Below are 22776 nucleotides of genomic sequence, written 5' to 3'. Positions count from 1 at the left end.
CCTAATTTCCAACTTTGACCGCCCCCACTGCAACTTGAGACCCCTGGTCCTTGTTCTGTCATCTGCCACCACAGAGAAGAGCCTCGCTCCATCCTCTTTGGAACCCCCCCTCCTGGTAGTTGATGGCTGCTATCAAATCCTTCCCTCACTCTTCTCTTCTGAAGACTAAATAAGTCCCTTTCCCTCAGCCTCTCCTCATAAGTCATGTGCCCCAGCCCCCTAACCATTTTCGTTGCCCTATGGTTTATCATTATTAAATTCTTTAGAAGAGTTCAGTTCTTCTCTCTAGATATTGAACATTTTTACTATACCAGAAGTGTTTAATACTTAATCTTTATGACAAATTTACTTTTTTCCCTGATACTGCTGTTGTAATTTATACCTGTATTTCAACTGAAATGTGTGATGAGAGCTGATTGACAGAAAAAAGAAAACTTCTGTTTTACAGTGATTTTTTTTAAAGGAAAAATGCCTATTTTCCCAGTTATTTCTGGGGCCACACAAGTGAGATGTATTTCATAACTAAAATTCAGGGCAAAGCAAGAAACCTGTTTCCTATTTCCAGCAAAAGCTACATCTGTCTAATAATCAGAAACAATATATATTATTAATTACCATTATGGCAAAGCCTTTCTGATGTTTCAGATCAAAATCAGGGTGATTTGCAGATTGATTATGGCACTGGATCGTCTGACCTGTTGAATCTTCATTGCCTTTTTATATACCTTAATTCTTGTTTATTTTATTTTTTATGTCATCAACATTAATGGTTTTGGTATAAAAATATCAGTCATATTCAGCATGCTGAAGCTCTGTTTCATATCTTTTATCTCCTAAGGTGACTTGAGGAATTTTCCCATTAAAAAACGTTTATCTGTAGTGTTCATTTCATTATTTTTTCTCTCTGTTTTTTTTACGTTGGGGTTTTGGTTTATTAATGCTTATTACATTGATATAATATTTTAAACTGATAAATAAAATGGAAAATATTACAAACAAGGAGATAACAGAGATTACAGAGCTAGAGTGAAATCCTGACTCCTCTGAAATCAATGGCTAAATTCCCATGGACTTTGGTGGGGTCAGGATTTCACCTCGTGCTCTAACTTTGGTGGAGGGGAGCCTGATACTTGATACTTTAGTGCTGTCCATCCTGTGCATTGAAAGAGAAAGGTTCAAGAAGAAAAAGTATTATGGGATCATATACTAAAAGAGTATCAAAATGCATGTGCATAAGAAGCCAACATTAAGGTTGCACTGTCAACCTTAATTTCAGAATTTTCTAACAGGCAGCTAGATATTCCAATTTTAATTTAATAGGATAATGACCATGTTTTTGCAACATGCGAATGGTCACACACCCTAACCTCTTCTACAACTCCCAGAGCTACTGTTGGTTGCACATGCAGCCTTTTCAAATAGATCATGATCTTCACAAAGTAGAAGAGAACTAGGGGTACTCTTTTATCATTCTGATGCATTCTACCTCTGTGCTATGGAGAAATAAAGCAAAAATACCACATGCAAAGGCACAAAGGACTATATTTTAAAAAAGCAAGTAGGCACCTAAAATTCAGATAGGTGCCTTGGGGAATTTTCAAAAGCACGTAATGTAGGTTAGGTGCCTAACTCCTGTTGATTTCAAGGGGAGTTAGGTTCCTATCCTGTTTAGGCATCTATGAAAATCCCACTAGAAATCTATCTCCATCTTTAGGCTTCTAAATGCCTTTGAAAATCTGGCCCTAAGTAATTTTTCCTCTCTACATCCCAGGTCTGCCAACATGCCTCATTCCAGACCTGGACCATACCACACTATTTCAATCCTAGGTTCCCATGCATTTCTACCAGTGCTCTTCAATCCCAGTCCATAGCACCTACTGCTGTTCTAGCCCTTTGCCTCTCCTGAGCAGAGATTGCCAATTGTGAAGAATTAAGTGGTGAAATCTGTGGTTTCGGTTAACGGTGAAAGACTCACCAGACTCCTCATTTTTGAGTCAAATCTGGGCTTGAATTCTACTCTCAGGATCTGAAAGACCAGTTATCATTCCACAGGAGTAAATGCCAGAAAGAATGATGTGACCTAGAGGGAGATTCTCCTTTATCATTTATTGCTCTTCTGTTTGTTAACATTAATTTCTTATATTAATTCCCTTTTTAATCAGGTTAAACAGAGCATTCACAGAACAGACCTGAGCAGATAACTCCTGCATCTTCTTTGTGTCCACAATTGTGCTGGCCCCATCCTCTGGAACGACATTCCCAGAGATAGGATTCATTCTCAGAGCAGTCCAATTCATCCAACCAGATCTGCCCTGATCCTTCCCCATAATGAGCAGCCGTTACATTGATGGCGTGTCCACATCCCAGTTGTTTGCAAACCACATTGGCATCTAATAGGTCCCAGGAATCATCACAGACCGTCCCCCAGGTGCCTCTGTAATTAACCTCCACTCTCCCGGCACAATGGTCTGGTCCATTCACCAGTCTGACTAGCCTGCTCCCTGTAAAAATAAATTTCAGCTGTTAATATATCACATTGCTGTTGAAAATGAGGATGTTCCAGAAATTCAACAACCGAGAAAATGTCAGCAATCGCTGACTGTATTGTATCAGACTTGGACATAACGAAGAACGTTACACAGGATCTCACCTCCTACATACTTCACACTACTGCCGCACTTTGATTTGATCTCTTTGCTCACGAGCTGCAAGGTTAGTTATCATTTCACAGGAATGAATGCCAGAAAAAATCATGTCTCCCCGAGGGAGATTATCCTTTATCATGCTCAGCTACCTTCCCATTTTATTGCTTCTATATTAGTTAACTTCACCTCTAGCAATACTTGTTAAAACAGAGCATTTGCAGAACCGACCTGAGCAGATAACTCCTGCATCGTTGGTGTGTCCACAGTTATGCTGACCCCATCCCGTAGAAGGACAAGCCCAGAGACTGGATTCAGTTCCCGAGCAATTCACTTTGTCCAGCCAGATCTGCCCAGCTCCTTCCCCATAATGAGAAGAGACAGTTGCATTGATGGCATGTCCACATCCCAGTTGTTTGCAAATGACAGTGGTGTCTGATAAATCCCAGGAATCGTCACAGACTGTCCCCCAGGTGCCATTGTAATAAATCTCCACTCTCCCAGAGCAACGATCTGCTCCATTCACCAGTCGGAGCTGCCTGTGTTCTGTAGGGATGAATGCCAACCATTAATGTGTCATTATTATAGAACTGGAGGATGCCTGTAAGATTTCAGAAATAAAACACTAGAGTAAATGACGTTGACATAATCAGCGATTCCTTTCTGTGCTATCTCAGCTGTGGAGATTGTTACTCAGGGACTCATTGCCATTAGAAGTTATTCTTCTCTACCCTATTTGGGCCTGTTCATCTTTCCGACTTTGACAGGGGTGCGGTGCTGTAAGATGGAAATACGACCATTCTGCATCATTGATATTGCCACTGTGATATAGTTGCAACAAAACTTGTACAAAATATGTCACGTAAGGTGTCAATGGAAAAGTGACAATCTACTCAATATGAATATCCTGTTTATATACATGTATCATCTTTGTATCTAAAGTGCTGAGTATTGGCGTCCCAAATATATTCCTGGGTGATACCCATCGGATACGATGAAAGCTATGTCTACACAAGCACCTTTGTCAGTCGGGGTGTGAAAAAAACCACACTCTGAGCGACAAAAGCTTCACTGACAGACGCGGCGGTGTGGACAGCAGTGTGTTGGTAGCAGAGGCTATCCCGCTGACATGGCTGCTACCGCTCATTGGGGCTGGTTTAATTATGCTGACGGGAGAGCTCTCTCCCGTTGTCATAGAGCTGTTACCCAGGAGACCTTACAGCAGTGCAGGTCCACTAAGGACACTTCACTCTTAGAATGGGCCATTGAAGAAATTCATCCCTCCCAGCAAGCCATTCCTGTGGATGCTTTAGAAAGAATATGGGCAATGGTGCTCTTGTGAGTCATCAGAGCATGTAAGGACATGGGACCCTGGACTCCATCTTGTGCCTGTAACTTTCCAAAACTGAGGCTGTGAACTTCATTTGAAACAGAAAATCTCCAGACACATGGCAAAGGGTATAAAAGACATTGAAATGCCTCCATTTTGCCTCTTTCCTGTCCTGACTCTTTGTACTGTGGATTTACAACTAAAAGGAGCATTAGAACTATGGACTGAAGACCTTCCAATCTTTTGGAAGTTGCCAGAGAGACTTTACAAGACGGCAATTTACTCCATCACTGCTTTGATCATGATCTGTGAACATTCAAAGATTACTTGTATGCACATGATCTATTAACCATTATTAACTCTCTTTGTCTTTTCTTGTATTAATACACTTCTAGATTTTAGTTACTAAAAGATTGGCAGCTCCATGACTACTGGGTAAGATCTTAGTGATAGATTGACCTGGTTAGGTGGCTGGTCTCTTGAGATTGGAAGGACCCTTTGTGGGATGAAATTGGTTTCCAATAACCACTCATCATAGAGTCTAGTGTATGGGTGGTGAAATAAGGGCTGGAATGTCTAAGGAAACTGCATTATTTAATACAAAGTGGAACAGCTCCAATAGGAGAGATGGAGAAAGCCCCACCTCAGAAAAGCCAGTTACCATTTGGAAGAAAAGAAAGACAGACACAAAATTTTTAAAGTACCCATTCTTAAATACATTTTAACTCAAAAACTAATTAATGGATTTACTTGTGAATTCTCAGAAAACGAAGTCTATACTCATAGAGTAAATGCAATAAATCTGGGGGAGGATATGATGTCATTTTCTTACATAACAAGGAGGTTGAATGCCTGGTTTAACTGCAAAACAGAATTCAACCTTAACTACGAAACTGTGATTGGTGCATTCCTAATTCTCTGTTACCCAGGTTAAATGGAGCAGAAACAGAACTGACCTGAGCAGATAACTCCTGCATCTTCATGGTGCCCACAGTTGTGCTGACCCCATCCCTTGGAAGGGCATGCCCAGAGATTGGTTTCGGTTCCAGAGCAGTTCACATCATCCAGCCAGATCTCTCCTGATCTTTGCCCATAATGAGCAGAGACAGTTGCATTGATGGCATCTCCACATCCCAATTCTTTGCAAACTACGTTGGAATCTGATAAGTCCCAGGAATCAGCACAGATTGTCCCCCAAGCATCATGGTAATAAATTTCCACTCTGCCAGCACAGTGATCTTCCCCATTCACTAGTCTGATCTGTTTGCTTCCTGTAGGAGTAAATCTCAGCTGTTAATGCGTCATGCTCCTACTGAACAAGGTGATGATTGTGAGATCTCAGAAGTAAAATAGCTGAGCAAACTACACCAACATCTTCAGTAGTTTCTTACTGTGCTGTCACAGAGGTAGGGATGTTGGAGACTGATTATCAGACTGGTTCTCATCTCCTTCATGCTTCACAGCTCTAACTACCACATGGCTCATTCCTCATTCACACTTAGGAGGATTATATGTGAGGCAGTATGTTGATAATAGCCCTAACTTGACATTTAAGGTTGCTTCCCTGCTCTTCTTCATTCCAGACAGCTGGCTAATGAGCCAGGTTCTTCCATGAATTCAGAAATCTGGCTATCCCTAAGCCTGATTGAAAGCCCATGTGCAGTCAGTGTGACTCTTTCCATTTACTTCACAAGGCTTTGGATCAAAACCTACATGTCCAGTGTAGTGCAGAGTGGGTTTAATAAACTGTCTTAATCTATTAGTGCAGAATTATAACATCGCTTCAAACAATTTTTGTGCCGTGACTTTTTGGTCATATATTGAAACAATGACTTTTGCATTTTTGCTATGACAAACATGCAGGCTTAATTGTATGCTTTTTCTGTATCTCCTCATTGTAACTGCCTGCACAACACACTGGCATCATTAGCAGTCCACAAATCAGCCAGGATATAGCATTGAACACCACTGAGACAAACCTTGACTCTCCCATCACTCCGACTCTCCTCATTCAACATTCTGAGCAAATCAGACTCGTGTTCTGGAGTGATGCAAACATGCTGAATAACACCTACTACAGTATATTACAAATTTACATTTTATATGTATGAAACTATAGTTGTTAAACCAATGTCTGCAATACTGAATTTGCTAGTGATACAAGAAGCAGCCTCTGTCACTGGGTCATATTTGTATCCAGAATTTGAGAACTGAAAGAATTAATGAAACGTGGACCTAATTCTGCAAAGCACTTAAGTATGTGCTTAGTTTGCAGAATCGAGGCCCAAAATTGGAAATTATAATCTTGAGTTGAAGTTGCATATCATTATTTACTTATTTAAATGTTTAAAGCTGGTTGAAATTTTTTGACAGAAAAATTTCCCTAATAAAATAGGCGATGTTGTCAACACTGATTTTCCCTGCCCCCAGGAAAATGTCAATTTCAATGGAATTTCCCAATTTTTCAATGGGAAAATTAGACATGAAACATTTAGTTTCAAATCACCATTCAGAAATGTAAAAAATGTCAACACATTGAAACAAAATGTTTCATTTTAATCAAAAATGTCAAAAAATGTATGTCAACCTATCTAAATAGAAACTTCTTGCAACTTTTCCTTCCATGAAAATTGTTGATATTTCATCTTTTTGTCCTGTTTCTGAATGAAAATATATAAAGAAATATCTGAATTTCCCCAGGGATGGAAATTCCATTTTATGGACAGCCCTGCAGGAAATTCACTATCATGAAGTCTATTTCCAGAAAAGGGAGAGACAAATAAAGAAGAAACCCAAAAACAGTCCTTGTTGGGATGGGTCCTTGTTGGGTTGGTAGTGGGGAAAATGAATTATACTCTTGAACTCAAGTGGCATTTCGTTATTTACTTACTTAAATTCTTAAATGTCCAGATTTGAATGTACTTTTGGTTGAACAGTTCCACAAAGCTTAGCTGGCATCCATAATAGGATGGAGGGCCCATAGTTATACTTCAGACATTTGAAGAAATAAATAAGTAGTATAATTAAAACAGACATAGAACCCTAATGGGCAAATAGAGAAGATTCTGAACTGGGGATATATGGCTCACCCAGAATATTATAGAAGTAAAGTGAGTACCTCCTTGTAATAAGATTGATTTGATTTAATATTTTGACTTACAATTTCTTGATAATATGAACACCCAATTCAATATTCTGTGCCAACCACTATCACCTACATTTTCAGGCTCTCTCTTATATCCATCTTTATTTCTCTGTCTGTAATTTCTTGAGTCAATATTATAGCAAAGCAACCTTACTTTCCATAAAGTCATGGTGAACATGGTGCAGCTAATGGCTTAATAAACTCACATAACCATTGTAAGTCCTTACATAATATACTGTAGATACTAAATTTTGCAGATGAGAACTCCAACCACGTAACTTTCTCTCTACAATTCCCCAATTAATGTGAATTATGTGAATTTCCGAATGGATCATGGTTTTGCTGGGGATTAGGAGGAACTAGGGACACTCATTGTACTAGTTTGATTAATTCTAGATCTGTGCAATGAACAGACAGCATGAATACAAATGTAGTGAGATACTGATTAACATTCGTACCTCAGTAATTTCAGTGTCGCCAGTTCACATTAATTTAGACACAGATTCACATACTATTTCTATTGTGGGCCCTCTTGCAGCTCGGCCAGTGCACAGCACTTCTAACCTGCAGCAACCTCTCAGAATCAGAGAGGCAATAAATACCAAATGATTGTGTGACCAGCAGGGAGATTCTCCTCTGTCACTTTAAAATTAATTAATTAATCAGGTTACAGAGAGCATCACAAAACTGACCTGAGCAGATAACTCCAACATCTTCATGATGCCTGCAGTTGCGCTGACCCCATTCCCTGGAAGGACACACCCAGAGATTGGATTCATTCCCAGAGCAATTCACATCCTCCAGCCAGATCTGGCCAGGTCCTGGCCCGTAATGAGCAGAGACAGTTGCATTGATGGCGTGTCCACATCCCAGTTGTTTGCAAACAACATTGGCATCTGATAGATCCCAGGAATCATCACAGACTGATCCCCAGGTGCCATTATAATAAATCTCCACTCTCCCAGAGCAGTGATCTGTCCCATTCACCAGTCTGAGCTGTTTGTTTTCTGTAGGAATAAATCCCAGCTGTTAATATATTATTTTCCTCTCCTGCACAAGGAGACTTTTTGTAAGATTTTAGAAATAAAACACCTGAGCAAATGATACTGACATCCTTGGCAACTCCTGAGTGTGCTAATAGAGATGTGGAGATGTTGCAGGCTGTCACAGGGTATACATTGAGAGATGCACTGTATCTGCTATACATTCGGTAATTCTCAGTCCCTACAGAACCTGTTTCTCGGTCACATTTGACGAGGAAGAGGGTAGTATTTTGCCATGGCCATTACCTTTGTGACAAAATCGATGATGTTTAAGGGTTTAAATTTGCCCCCATAAAATGTCATCCTTTTCTTGTTCTCAGTAACTTGTCAGATGCTTCCATGAGGTTTTGCAAATTTGCTTGACTGTACGTTCCATGCAGTGGACTAATGATTATAAAACTGGGCTGGACGAATTCATCTGTATCAGTGGTTCCCAACCTGTGGCCCGGGAGCCAAAAGTGGCCCTCGGGGGCTTTCAAAGTGGCCTCTGGCTCCCCTTCCACTGGCTGCAGAAGGGAGCCACTGCCTAAAGACCCAAGCAGAGTGCGTTTCTGCGGGGCTAAATGACCGGTTCAGGCTCCTTGCTGCAGACAAGGGGGTGGGAGATCAGTGCTCCTCTCCCACTGGCTGTAGCAGGGAGCATGGCAAAGCTCTCCGCCTAGGTCCATAGACGCTGGGGTCCCTGCTGGAGCCAGAGGGAGGGGAAATCAGAGCTCTCCTCCCCAGCTCCAGCAGAGAGCAAAGCACTCTGCCTGGGTCCCTAGGTGCTGGGGTCCCTGCTTGAGCCAGAGGGAGGGGAGCACTGATGTCCCATCCACCTGGCTGCAGAAGGGAACCACTGCCTAGGGACCCAGGTGGAGCACACAGGGTTACAGGACGTGTGTGGTTTTCCTGCTGCAGCCAGGGAGATGGGAGCTCGCTGAACTCCTTCTATCTGCAGGAGGTTGGGGGCCTGCTGGCAGAGACTGGTGGCCCTTCAGGATTGTAAAAATTATATCTGTGGCCCTTGAGCCAAAATCTTTGGGAACCGCTGATCTACACACTGGTTCACTGGACAAATAGCAAGAGACTCTGTTGTACTTTTATTTCCATGTATCCAAGTGACCATTTTGTAATTCTACATTACATTCTCAGAAAGCAAATATTTCAGATAAGAAGCCTGTAAATGACTTAAATGCATAATACATTTTACCAACAAGTTTTGCCCTAGATGCTTAGTGGGTAAAAACTCTGAAACTGGTCATTTTATTTCACCACTGCTGAAAATGATAAATTCGTTACAGCCACAGGATATAATTTCTGCTAACAGGTTAATCTACTTAGGGCCCTAATTCAGGAAAAACTTTAAGTACATAATTAAATCTATTTCTCTTCAGCAAGGCTTGTAAGCACATTTCACTGTAAGCACAAGCTTAAATCCCAGGGATGTAAATGAGATTTAAGAACAGAGTTAAAGTGAAGCAATTGCTTATGTGCTTTGCTGAATAGGGATGGACCACTGATGTGGGACCTAGATGCAGTGAAGAGCGATTGTGGTGCTGACTGGCATACCAAAGAAATGAAAGAATGAGATGTGGAGTTGGTCATCTGTAGTGTTCTCCCATGACTATCTGTCTTTTGAGACATACACAGAAAACTTTTGGTCTCTACAATTGTTTTGACACCGGATAAGTTAATAAACATTTTATATAAAAATAATATATTTATAAATTCCCTATATTATCTATTTGCAGAATTCAGAAGAATCAGGATGCACTTTTGATTTAAATGGAACTTAAGCACATAAGAGAAGCTTTGGTGAACTGGAGTCTAAGGGCATGTCCACACTGCAATCTGAGGTCTGATAGCAGCACAGGTAGGCCAGACCCATGCTGGTTTTACCCACACTGCTGGCAATGTGAGTAGCTATCCAGGGTCCCCGGAGTGCTTGTACACTCAAGCTGGAGTCCATGGTACCACATGGACAATCCTATTTTTGGCTCTGCTAATGTGGGTAAAGCGATGTCTACCCATGTTGCAGTGATACCGCAGGTTGCAGTGTAGATATATCCTTAGTTCGCATTCACCCCATAGAATTCTCAGCTATGTGGGCTTAATAGACCATTCACAAAACTAACCTGAACAGAGAACTCCTGCGTCTTCATTGTGTCTGCAGTTATGCAGAGCCCATCCTCCAGATGGACACTCCCAGAGCCTGGATTCAATCCCAGAGCAGTTCACATCATCCAGCCAGATCTGCCCGGATCCTTCGCCATAATGTGCAGAAACAGTGGCACTGGTGGCACGTCCACATCCCAGTTCTTTACAAACAACGTTGGCGTCTGACAGGTCCCAGGCATCATCACAGACTGTCCCCCAGGTGCCATTGTAATAAATCTCCACTCTCCCGGCACAACGATCTGAACCATTCACCAGTCTGATCTGCCTCTTTCCTGTAGGATAAATTCCCATTGTTAATATGTCATATTCCTATTGAACAAAAGGAGGAGGTTTGTGAGAGTCCAGAAATAAAACACATGAGCAAATGTTACTGTCAGACTCAACAATTCAGGGCTGTGCAGTTTCAGATGTGGAGATGTTGACGGTTGTCAGATGGTCTCATCTCCTACATACTTACTGCTTCTTCACCCTGCCAGAGCCCATTCCTTTCTCAGACTTAAGAGGGTGAAAATGAGTGTCTGTTTGCAATGGCTATGAGTTCTGTGACAAGATCCATGACATTTAGGTGTTTTGCACCACAAAAAAGACATGCTTTTTGTCATTCTTAGCAGCTTGCTATGAAAAGTCTTATCTTCTATGCCCTGAGGGCTTACTAATATTCAACTAATAGCTTAAAACTATTCTTACATAGTGTCAAACAGTGTTTCTTGTAAAGACTAGCTGATTTTTTCATTATTTTGCATAACAAATGACTTCATATTATGTACCACGATTCCTTCTGGTTTTTTATAACTAAACTGATGACTTTTGCATTTTTTGTCTTGAGAAACATCTAGCTGTGGTTGTAAACTTTCTCTGCGTCTTGACACTTAGTGTTTCACAGATCATCCAGGCCTTTGATCTACATACCATAAAGGGAAATTTCATCGTACTCCACACACCAGTTATGTTAATTAAAAGTTTCAGCTATACAGAGTGTCCTATGCAGTGAAGTGGAAACAGTTTTGCCCTGATTTATGAAAGCCCTTTAAAACATGCTCACGTCTCCATGACTTCAATGGAATTTAAGTGTGTTCCTGAATAAGGGTCTAGAACTCTAACTACTGTAGATTAGATTTGATATAGTCTATACATATATATATATATATATATATATCCCTTATAAATTCCTAAATCAGAGGGGTTAGCACTCAATTTGCTGTAGTGGTAAAATGACCTGCCTTTGTGTCTCGAGGTTTCCATTTCTACCTACATGTGGACGATGAGAGACTCAGATGGCACACACGGATTCTCGAGGAAGTGAAATGTGAAATAGTGGAATTAATGACAACTTTACGCCCTATCCTTGAAGAGCGACCGTTCTCAAAGACTGCCAAATGGCTATTGTCGTGCCTATTTTTATAAAAGGAACAGAAAAAGGGAAAAAAAGAAATAAGGATGCTGTGTCAAAGGTGAAGATAAAGCCTCAGTTGTGTCCGTGACCTGCCTGCTGCTTTTGCTCCTTTTACAGTTTGATTTAGGATCTAGACCACTTTTGCTGTCACTGGGCCCTGAGGTTCCCTTGTGCTGCGGGGCAGTGTCACACATGAGGGGCAGGTGTCATTAATCCTGCATTTCTCCTGCAATTACCTGAGCAAAATACACTGGCATCATTGTGTGGGCACTCTGACCCCTCCAAGGTGGTAACGGGGTAGTGACCCAAATGGGGTTCTATACTGTTAAAGTGAAGAGAATCTGCCCAGATGGAGCCATTTCCTTTCCCAAAATACCCTTCTTCCGGAGCCGATACAGCGAATCCACAGTCGAGCTGATTGCAAAGGACATTGGCAACCGAGAAGTTCCAGTGTGAGTCACACAGGGCTCTCCAGGCACCACGCACCTGGATCTCCACCCTCCCTGAGCACTCTGTGCTGCCGTTCACCAGCCGGAACCCGGTGTGCCCTGGGGAGAAGGGAGAAGGGGTTTAGAGAGGGAGCCCTGGAGCTATTTCATACCAAATATTATGAGGGAATTTTATTCCTTTATATCATCAAAAATGTTTGGCTTTCTGTGTTTTAGAACAAATTTATACTAGCCCTGTGATCCAAGTTCCATTCAGAATAAGAACAATTTGTTAGTATATTTACTAATGCAGTCCACAATGCATTCCATAATTGGTTAATATGAGCTAGGATTTAGGCAGCTTCTTTGTAATGTCACTGTGCAGCACAGTTTGTGTCCCACTTTATACAATTTATTCAATCAGGTAGCCATATGGCCTGTTTTCAGTATCCTAATCAAATACACACTTTTTCATTCACTGTAGCTGAGTTCTGTCTCTTTTCTACAGCAAGGGACACAGCACACAGTAGATTAGAACACATCACTGGTATTTTAAAGTCATCCTTTTGAAGTCTTACGTGAGCATATGATGCTGACATCATTAGCAGGAGAGCATGTCTGATTCACATGTGATGTTCTGGGACAATACAGAAGGTGGGATTCATTTCCTGCACACTGGAATGTTTTGTTCCAAACTGTCCCATGTCCTTCTGCAAACTGAGCTCCTCGCAGAATGGATATGGCTGTTCCACAGTTTAGTTCATTACAGATAACACTGGCAGTTCTGAGACTGAAGTTGGAATCACAGACTGTAGCCCATGTTTCTCCATATCTTACTTCAACACGTCCTGAGCAGACGCTGTCCCCTCCAGCAAGTCGGGGTGTAATATGACCTGGAAATATTCAGTCAGAATATCATAATAATGTACAGTATGTATTATAATGTTAATTTCAGTAAGATTAGTTGTGGAGTAATATGCAATTCAGCATGAGTAAAAGAATAAAATTCTGTCCCTTACAAACTAAAGATATAGCAATGCATACATTTTAATGAGACAAGATCTATTATCATCATTAACATTACATTAAATCACAATCTGCCATTACCATTTAGAAAAGGGTGTTATCAATATTTTTAAAATAATGTGTAATTATTATTACGTATTCACTGAGCATGATAGACAGAAAAATTAGACAGTCTCTAGCCAGCATTGCTTCCAGTTTAAAATATAGGCAATGAATGGTGCTGAAAAACATGATGACGAAATACGGAGAGGGAAGAACAATGATTATCAATAGATGATCATAAGGATTTTTAAAAGTTGTTACATTCATGTCTTCCTGTTCTGCATATGTATTCACACACACACACTGTAAATAAACAAAGACAAAAATGGCTAAATAAATTATGCAGAATTTACACATATATTGCACCTGCAAGTAGTAATGCTCATAGTTAAGATTACCTGCCACTTCCCACTGTAAAACCCTATTTTCAGCTGTTTGCCAAACTTTAACTCTGTGTTGAAATTGTCCATCTCAGGTGTCTGCCTTTTTTAGGGGGGGGGAGGGGGGGGCTTGTTTTGTTTTTACAAACAGTGGAGCTGTTTCCAAGAATGAGATTAGAGAAAAGTATACTGTTCTCTCCAAGTAATGGATTGATTATAAAATTGAATGAGAAGCTCTTGTCCTTCCTTGCACTGGAGTAGGGACTTGCAGTTTGGAAGGGAGGTCACGCTGGCTTCAGGGATGTGACTTTTGCTGGTTCCATTAAAAACTGCACAAATCTGACCAAGTTAGGTGCCTCTGGAAAACTGCACTTCACACATGCTTGGTGGAGACTTGTTAGAGCTTGGTTGCTAAATTCTCTGAAGATTCCATCTGTACTGAACATACTGCAGCCCCTCACAGCTCCTATATGTGACCAGACTGTGCCCATGTGCCATCCCAGAGCTGCAGAGGGCTGAGCAAGATTTTCCCTGCACTTGCTGTTCCAAGATGAGGTGGTCCTGGGCAGGACGGGATTTAGGGGCAGATGACTGAGGCGACCGCCTGACGTGCCAGGCTTGGATCAGGCTGCTGGTTTTGTTCTTAGCGACAAAAGGGAAAATAGAATACTTGAAGAAAAGGGTTTCAGGTGAGAAAAGTGACCTTTTGAACTAAAGGACTCGGGTTAACATCCTAAGGCTGTCACCCACCGTAAGACTGTGTAACACCGATCCACCCAGTGCTGGGGCACAGTTCACATTCTTCATGTTGGTACATTTCTGTTATTCTTCAAATTGAAAAGTGTCTATAAGCTTAGAGGAAACTATTGTTTTTATTTGCTTATATATGGCAGGAATAAATATAGATTTACAGATCCTACCGTGCAAATTTATCATCTTATATGACAGGGATAAATCATGCATGCAAATAACGAGTCAAAGACGTGAAATGGGCTACAAATACAGTAAAAATAAGGTATTCAAAAGTTTAGCGAATGAGGGGGGGGCACTGAAGATGCTCCTCACATGGGGCACCATTTGGTCTAGGGCCAGCCCTGGTCCTGGGCATCAGAGCTGGGAGTAGGGAGATGTCTCTCCTGTTGCCCCCCAGCTTGCCCTCTGAGAGCAAAAAGGGGGAAAGCAGCTTAACTTAGAATGCAAAGGGTGAGGAATGTCAGGTAGACATGAAGAGAAGCAGAGGGAGAAGGTGATAGCAGCCAGAAAGGGGGGCAGCAGTGGGAGACAGGAACTAGTGGTAGTGGTGGGCATTGATTTCAATGGGACTTCGATCCCTAGACACTTTTCAAAATTCCAATAAGTGTCTGTCTTCCTCTTTAGGCACCTCAATGCCTTTAAAATCTAACCCTGTGTCTAGTACTTATAGCCCCCTGTTATGCATAGCCTCCCTCCTCCCCATGCCTGTCCCTGCCCCCTCACCTGTGTGCATTCCAGTCAGGACACCCAGGGAGAGAGGGACAAGGGTGACTTAGGAGACCGAGAGAAGAGGAGCAGGACAAGGGAACTCTGGGGTTGGTGGAATGAAAGGCAATGCTGCGGAGGTGGAAATAGAGGGACCTTAAAAGGGAAGGGGAATGTAAGGAGGGAGAGACGGGGACGCAGAAGTAGGGAGCCTATTGGAGGAATGACGAGATAGAGATGGCCAAAAGAAAGAGAGCAGCTGGGGGAAAGAAGCAGCCAGCTCTATTGTATTCTGCTTCCTATCTGCACCTCCGGAGCCTGAGTAAAGGAAGGAATGTGGTTATTCCTTCTCGAGTGTGCAGACCCCTTTTCAACCGCCAAACATTTCATGGACCACCACATGCTACGACTTCTATTTGAAATGATACATTCCTTGGTGAGGATGTTGTTATTTTTCCTTTCCGCGGACCCCCCGTAGGAATCTCGCAGACCACCAGGGATCAGAGACCACAGGTTGGGAATCTCAGCTCTAGAGAGTGAGAAGTGGGGAGTGAGAGTGCCTCCGACTGGGGGCACCCCCAGAAATTTCCCATCGTTCCCATCGTGATGCACCATCATCCCCACAGTAGTTGCTGGCCCAGGCTCCTCTCCCACTGAACACTCAGTGCCCACCTTGTAAGCCGGCCCACCCAGGCGCAGTGTCACTCCCCATCCCTGAGAAAGGAGATAGGCAGTTGGATACTGGTCGAGGCCAGGCAGGCCCGGAGGGTGGGGGAGGAGATTTAGTGCAGGAGCCGGCCCTAGAGCAGTGGCCAGGAGAAGCAGTGCTGGCTGCCCCACTGCCCAGTGTGCCCACTCAGATTTGGCCCTGCTGCCCCCCGTCATGACTGAAGGCTGGCGGGGTCAAGCGTGAGTGGGACAGCAAGCTGCTTCGCCTCACTGCTGCCGACGGTACACACAGGCTATAACATGCATACAGCTGTGGGTGCCTCCGCCACCAGTTGCCTCTTCCCTCCCTGCTGCTTTTCTAAGTGCCTGCTCCCCTCCTCCTGCCCCTCCTGCCCACAGACCTGAAGGGGAGCAGAGAACAGCAACAGGTGGCGCGGACCCTGCAGACAAGAGCAGAACCAAAGCCACCCAATGCACAGCTAACTGTCCAACAAAGAGGCCTGCGGCACCTCCACTAGAGCCCTGGCTCTCCTGGTGGGCTATGGCTCCCCTTTGCCACTGATCTGAATTCAGAAAATGAACTGTAAAATTGCCGTAAAATGGGAGGTCTATAAAAATGAAATAGGTATATAGTATTGAAACAATGCTGGAATTGTGAAAGTCCTTTACAAGTGACTGAGGATGGGAATTACACAAAGGTTTCCCCAGTGTCCAGTAGGGTTAAGCAGAATTAGAGGTTTTTATTTATTTCTCACTTGGGTCAGAGGAGTGTGACACTAGATTAATTCCCTTTTCTCTCAGGAGGATTTTGCCTTTAAGGCTGATTTCTTACCTGAACAGGTCACTGTAGCAGCCTCATGATGATCACAGCTATGCACACCCCATCCTCTGTGTTTGCACTTGTAGAGAGATGACTCAGTACCATCACAGGCAACTTCGTCCAGCCAAATGGGTCCAGAACTGGACCCAAAATGACCTTGATCATGAACACTAACAGCGGATCCACATCCCAACTGCCTACAAACAACTTCAGCATCTTCCATTTCCCAGGCACCGTCACACACAATTCCCCACTGATCCTTGTATTTAACCTCCACTTTCCCAGCACAAGGGCTTCCTCCGTCCACCAGCCTCAGCTCATCAGTGGCGCCTTCAAAAAAAGACATGATGTGGGGTTACTGGAAAGAACATTAAGGACGCAAAGTAAATTTCAGAATTAAGGTTGCCCATGTTTCTTAATTTGGTCCCCTTGTGCATATACATTATGATGCAGTCTTTAGCGACATGATCATGTACTATTATTTCCACAGGATGATTGATCCTTGCTTACCCAGCACATGATCTTGGAGACAGGAAGCTTTTGATCTCCTTGAATAACGAATATTTGAAGAAAATGAAACTGGGGTGAGAAGGGGGTTGATTCTTTTATTGTCATGGAAAATATTTTGGTATTTTTTGTTTGAAACAATTGTATACTAACTCAGTAGTCTAAGCTCTCTGCCATAAAGACATTTTACTGTTACACCAAGCAGTCCAGAACAACCATGTCTGGGAACTTAGAATCATCACTTTAATTCTTACCTGAGCACACAATGCTGACATCGTTTGCATGTGAGCATGTCTCATTCCAGTGCGATATCCTGGGACAGTAGAAGAGTTGTGACTCATTCCCTGCACACTGAAGTGTTTCATTCCAGATTGGCCCATCTCCTTCTTTAAAGTGAGCTCCTCTCAGGATGGATACCACTGCTCCACAGTTTAATTCACTACAGATAACACTGGCAGCTTTCAGATCGAAGTCGGAATCGCAGACTGTAACCCATGTTTCTCCATGTTCTATCTCAACACGTCCTGAGCAGATGCTGTCCCCTCCAACCAGCCGGGACTTAATATGACCTTGAGAGTCAATAAATCCAATGAGTGAGACATTTACATTCTGCAACCTCCAATACACCTTGATCTGGATAAATATTACTTTCAAATATTTTTCAGTGGAAGCATTTAGAAACCATAAGATGTGGCAATGAGTATATTTCAATGATGCAGTGTCTATTATGCTTAAAATGCAGCGTTAGACACCATCATTTAAAAAACAGTGTTGTTACCAGTGTTTTTAAACTAATACATTAATCCTTGTTAATTACTGTTTTACTACTGTGCATTCTTCACTCTGCATTCACACACAGATACTTTATTGCACAAACATTTTTAAAGTCAGTTTATGCTTGAAACACACAGATGAGGATTTTCAAACATAAGTGCCTAAAATTTGGCTTATAAATTTATATTTAGGTATCCAAACAAATGCTCTGACTTAGATGTATTAATATGGCTTTAGACACTTACATTTGAAAATGTTCTTACTTCTCAAATACAGGTTTCACAGGAACACACATATTGTCTCCACACATCCGTACTCATTGTGGAGCAACTCCTGCCTTCTGCGATCGCCTCTGTAGTTACAGAAGATCTGACATGCAGTGGAGTCCATTTGTTTTTTAGGAGCAAAATGCAAAGAACCTTTGAGCTTGAAGTTGTCCTTTTGCCCTAGAGATCAGAGTTTCTTTGGAGTGTGTCAGCTATAGATATACAGAGGTGCTACACCACAGGCTAAATCAGATGTGTGAGGAGGAGGGGGACAGCAACCACAGATAGAAAAGCAGCCCTGAAGCTGCAGCAGTGACTCTGGATCGGTTCTACCAGAGGGAGCTAAGCATTAAGTGTCCAGATGGAGGTGTGGGAGGAACCCAGGAGTGAATCACTGTGGCATGAGGGACTAGTTTTATGGGGCAGGAACGGAGGGGATGGTAAGGGAGGAGGCAGGGATGAGAGGAGAAGAATGGACTGAGGAGAATGGAGGATAAGTGGAGCAACTGAAGAAGGCCTGAGGCATAGTGAGATTGAACTGAGGGACTAATTAAAATAGAATTATAAAACACTTAGGTGGTCATGATAAGATAGTGACTACCCATCAAGACTTCTGCAAAGGAAAATCATGTCTCATTTATCTATTAGAATCCTTTAAAGGGCTATTGATAAGGGAGAACTAGTTGAAAATTTCTTCGGAGTTTCAAAAACCTTTGCCAAATTCATTCACAAGAGGCTATCAAGAAAACTAAGAAGTCATGGATGAAAGTTGAACGTCTGTCCTGAATCAGAAATTGGTTGAGAGGCAGAAAGCAAAGGGTAGGAATAAACGGTCAGTTTGCATTGTGGGAAAACGTTAACAGCGGGGTCTCATTAAGCCTGGCATTATTTAATATGTTTATTGCTTTCTTCGATTTTAGGTGGGGTCTCACTTTTCCTTTTGGGGCAGTGTAACTGTTTGGATGTTCCTCCCTTGGAAATCAGTAGAACCACAACAGTTCCATGAGGCTCTGAAGGGCAGGATTGTTATTCTGGTAAACCACTCTGTCAACGGATGGATGGAATATAACCCTCATTTGTCCTCAGCCGTTGATGGAGTGGCCATTAGTGTTATGTTGAATTCCTTTTAATTGCTGGTATTCAGAGAGAGATATCAGCACAGGATCACAGAGAGATGCAACACGGAGAGCATCTTTATTGAACTAACCTAAAACCAGCCAGGACTGGCTGAGCTATCCCCTAATAGTCTAACTCTATTGCTATGGCAACAGGCTAAGCTCTGTTGCTACAGCAACCTAGGCGATTAGGCAAGACACAAAATACACTATAATTAGGAACTCTGTTCCAACTTTGGCCTCACAGGTCACCTTGGCTCCAATTGGATTCCTCATGACAGATATTTTGATATCTGTTATGCCATGTCTGTGAAGGAAGCAAAGAAACGATTCTTTGCCTCCATTACAGCATCCATAAAATCTAAGGCAGCAGATTTATTTTGAGATGGACATCTTTGATTATTCCAAGCTACCACCTCTCTGTTGCTTATCTGAGTACATTTTACTATGAGGAACTGTGTGTATGTGTAAAATTACTTGGATGTGGTCAGTCATCTGAACCTGTATAAGAAGAGTATGTTCTTGAGGGGACAAACTACTTATTTTCTGCTTGTCTCTTAGCCAGTATTGCTTGAGAAACTGTAGGTGCTGGGAGCACTTCAAATGTCAACTTGTGCTCGAGAGCTATGTCCTTCCTGCCTGGGAAGATGTGTGGGGACATACGGGGTTCTCTTTTGGGGGAGTTTGTCAACACTTCCTTGAAGGAGGCCTAGTAGCCTGTTTCTCTTAAAGTAGCATATGGCGAACCTGATTAAAAAAGCCGTTACACTTCATGCTGACAATCTTAACAACTATGGTCATACACCAAATTTTCCACTCTGAGTAAAAACTTCTGAAAAGGTATGGCAAGCCAAATTGCACAATGCCTAGCTGCCTCTGATCTTTCACTTTGATCAGTCTAGTTATTGACTCGGGTATGACACAGACAGCAATGTTGGCGCTGGGGGATGACTTCTCTCTGACAGCGGCTGAAGATCAGATATTCATAGTGATAGTATAGATCTTTGATACCACTGACCATAAGAAAGTGACTCATATACACATCATAGCAGGGGTGGATGGGATTGCTCTTAAGTCATTCTGTTCCTACCTTGCAGAGGGCTCTTAGAGGGTGGTGTGGGTCAGTTGCTACTGTGCCCTCCAGGACCCATCATGACACCTTCATTGTTTAATGCGTGCATGAAACTGTTGGCCAGATTAGTGCGGAGGCATGAGCTTTGTCTCCATTTCACCTGACCCAGATGGGCCAATTGTGCTGGGGCATGGATGAGGACAAACTGGCAAGATCCAGTTCAGATAAGATTGAGGTGATAGTGGTTGGTATGGGAAATCAAGAGGAATATTGCCCCTCTTGGTCAAGGTGTGTGTTGACCACTTGTTGACTGGTTTTGCAATCTGGGGATTTGGTTAAACTCTAACTACTACTACTGAAACAGGAAGCAGCAACTGCAGGTCAGTTTTTTGAATGTTTCTTTTTGTTTGAATTTACAAACAGCTGGGAGGTTTCATTCTGATGTGGGCCTTACAACTGCCATCCATGTCTTTGTTGCCTCAAAACTAGACTGCTGTAATACACTCTACATGGGACTATATCCTAGATGTGGCTGGAATCTGAAACTGAGGCAGAATTCAGTGAACTACTTGCTAAGCAGCATTTCTTTTCATGACCCAATTCAGCCCATGGTCTGTGATCTGTACTAGGCTTCCCGGTTAACATCTAAGGTGTTGGTTTTGACCTATGATTAGTATGCACATTTCATGTACAATTATACATATTCACTTGTAGTATAGGCAATTTTCACGCATTAATTCACCATAACTCCTCCGGCTGAGATTCACAAAGGTACTTGGGCACCCTAATTCCCTTTGAAATGAATGGGTTTTAACCTTTTCCAGAATCATTCTTTTCAACAATGCAGTCCCCCCATCCTGGGTGTCCAACATTCTTTGCTCTTGGATATGTTAACACATGTTGTTCAAATAAGCCTAGTTTACACCGAGCAACCCAAATCGCTCTGTATAAATGACCTGTCCTTATCATTATTTACCACTCTACCAATTCCTGTGGCATTTAAAAACTTCTGGAATAGTGGCTCTGCCCCTCCTCTCATCCCTGTCCTGCTCCCAGCTGGCCACTCATCACCAGACTCACAAAGAGATTTAGGTGCTTAATTCCTACTTTAGGTGCCTACATCCAACATTTTTGTCTCACTGGCAGTCCCAGAATCCCTGCTCAGCAGCCATCTATTCATCTAACCACCCAACTTCCCAGCTAAGCCCCTATTTTACCTGTGAGGCCTGGCCTGGTAAGTGTGCTCAGTGCATGCTTAACTCCACACACAACAATCTGGGTGGGGTGAGCAGGCCTCTTTTATAATCTTTAGCTCAAAGATTACAGCACTCACTTGGCATGGGGAGATCCTGATTCAATTCCCCCCTCTGTGTCATGAGGAACGAGGGGGATCCCACATCTGGAGTGGGTGCGCTAACCATTCAGGTATCATGTATTCTAAGGCAGGGCTCCCTCAGTCTGTCCTTTTGAAGGTCTCCTACTGCATGTTAAATAATTAAATATGCATTGGGCCGAAGAGGGAATGAAAAATGACATTGTGATGCAGGCACTCTCCTGCAATGTCAGGCAGAGGGGGAATTGAATTGGGCTCTTCCACATTCTGCGGGAAGGCCCTAACCACTGGATTAGAGTATACAAATAAGGCATGAGCCTGTTTTGTGTAGCATTACTCATGCACTGCTGTTTTTCTTGAATGTAATGGCTTTGGCATCTGACTCCAGAAAGGGTTCACAGCTATGAATACCAAACAGAGATTGCTGCCTCCCTCCAGCCCAGACTTAGGTGCCTAACTCCCTTGGAGGGAGCGACAGTAAGGACGCACCTCTCTCCTTAGCATCTACTCTTGGCCAGCCAATGCAGCTTCTCACTCAGCATGCTGGCTTTTGTGAATCCCATTCAGAGGCAGCTAACTCTCCCCAGGCTTTGTATAGGGCACCTGGGTGCCTAACTCAGACTTCATGAATTCTACTGGGTGATGAGGATTCTAAAAGTTAAGACCTAAATCCCCTTTGTAAAATGAACCCTCAGGACCCTTTGTGGCCATGTATACCCCATATTTTAAAATGCCAAGCATACCTACGGAGGCAGATATCCTCCTCTAGCTGTCCAAGCTTCCAATTTCAGCTGTGTAAACCACTGCACATTTGTGCCATGTTGTATTAAAAAACAAAGAAAAGTGGAGATGAGAGCGACTGTAAAAACAAACAAGATACAGCTCAGGGAGATTGAAGAGGCAGAGAAAGAAACTTATCTCATGGTTAAAGAGAAGGAAAAAGAAATATACAAATATGGAAGTTTTCCCTTTAAAAAAAAAAAAAATTTACGTACAGAGACTCCAGCAGTATTTTCACATAAATGTTAGGTAAGGCAGTGGAGGGAAAGAAGAGATTTTGAAGAACTGTTGGAAGAACACTGATGGAAAAGGTGATATTAACAATACCTAAAAACTTGTTTTCCACAGGAACCAGATGAGATGCAAAAGGACTTAATGGAGGTGATTAGAAAA

At 42.5% G+C, this 22776-nt stretch overlaps 2 protein-coding genes across 2 annotated transcripts in view; both read right to left on the bottom strand.

Annotated features, from left to right (window-relative positions):
• Positions 1-11247, bottom strand: part of DMBT1 (deleted in malignant brain tumors 1) — a 39888-nt gene extending 28641 nt beyond the window's left edge. The window contains exons 1-5 of the mRNA XM_067570034.1: positions 11230-11247; positions 10278-10629; positions 7810-8124; positions 4929-5243; positions 2874-3188 (exon numbers count right to left, since the gene is read on the bottom strand). Coding sequence (XP_067426135.1) covers positions 2874-3188; positions 4929-5243; positions 7810-8124; positions 10278-10629; positions 11230-11247 — 1315 coding nt within the window. The remainder of the gene's footprint in view (positions 1-2873; positions 3189-4928; positions 5244-7809; positions 8125-10277; positions 10630-11229) is intronic.
• Positions 11248-11564: 317 nt separating this feature from the next.
• LOC137167748 (scavenger receptor cysteine-rich type 1 protein M130-like) lies at positions 11565-18137 on the bottom strand. Its single transcript, XM_067570032.1, has 6 exons — positions 18134-18137; positions 17298-17612; positions 16549-16866; positions 12720-13034; positions 12090-12261; positions 11565-11568 (listed from the first exon to the last, which is right to left on the bottom strand). Exons 1-6 carry the CDS (start codon positions 18135-18137, stop codon positions 11565-11567), a joined length of 1128 nt encoding a protein of 375 aa, XP_067426133.1.
• Positions 18138-22776: the final 4639 nt, after the last annotated feature.

This window comes from Emydura macquarii, unplaced genomic scaffold, assembly GCF_026122565.2.
Source record: "Emydura macquarii macquarii isolate MOO-44397 ecotype Brisbane River unplaced genomic scaffold, CSIRO-AGI_Emac_v2 contig_2979, whole genome shotgun sequence".
Lineage (NCBI taxonomy): Eukaryota > Metazoa > Chordata > Testudines > Chelidae > Emydura > Emydura macquarii.
This window is presented reverse-complemented; position numbering and strand designations above follow the sequence as displayed.

Coding starts and splice junctions, on each gene's coding strand:
- LOC137167748 (XM_067570032.1), bottom strand. Junction 16,867..17,297: donor TGTCAGCATTGTGTGCTCAG/GTAAGAATTAAA, acceptor CTTTTTTTGAAG/GCGCCACTGATGAGCTGAGG. Junction 12,262..12,719: donor TGTCAGCATCATATGCTCAC/GTAAGACTTCAA, acceptor CCTTCTCCCCAG/GGCACACCGGGTTCCGGCTG.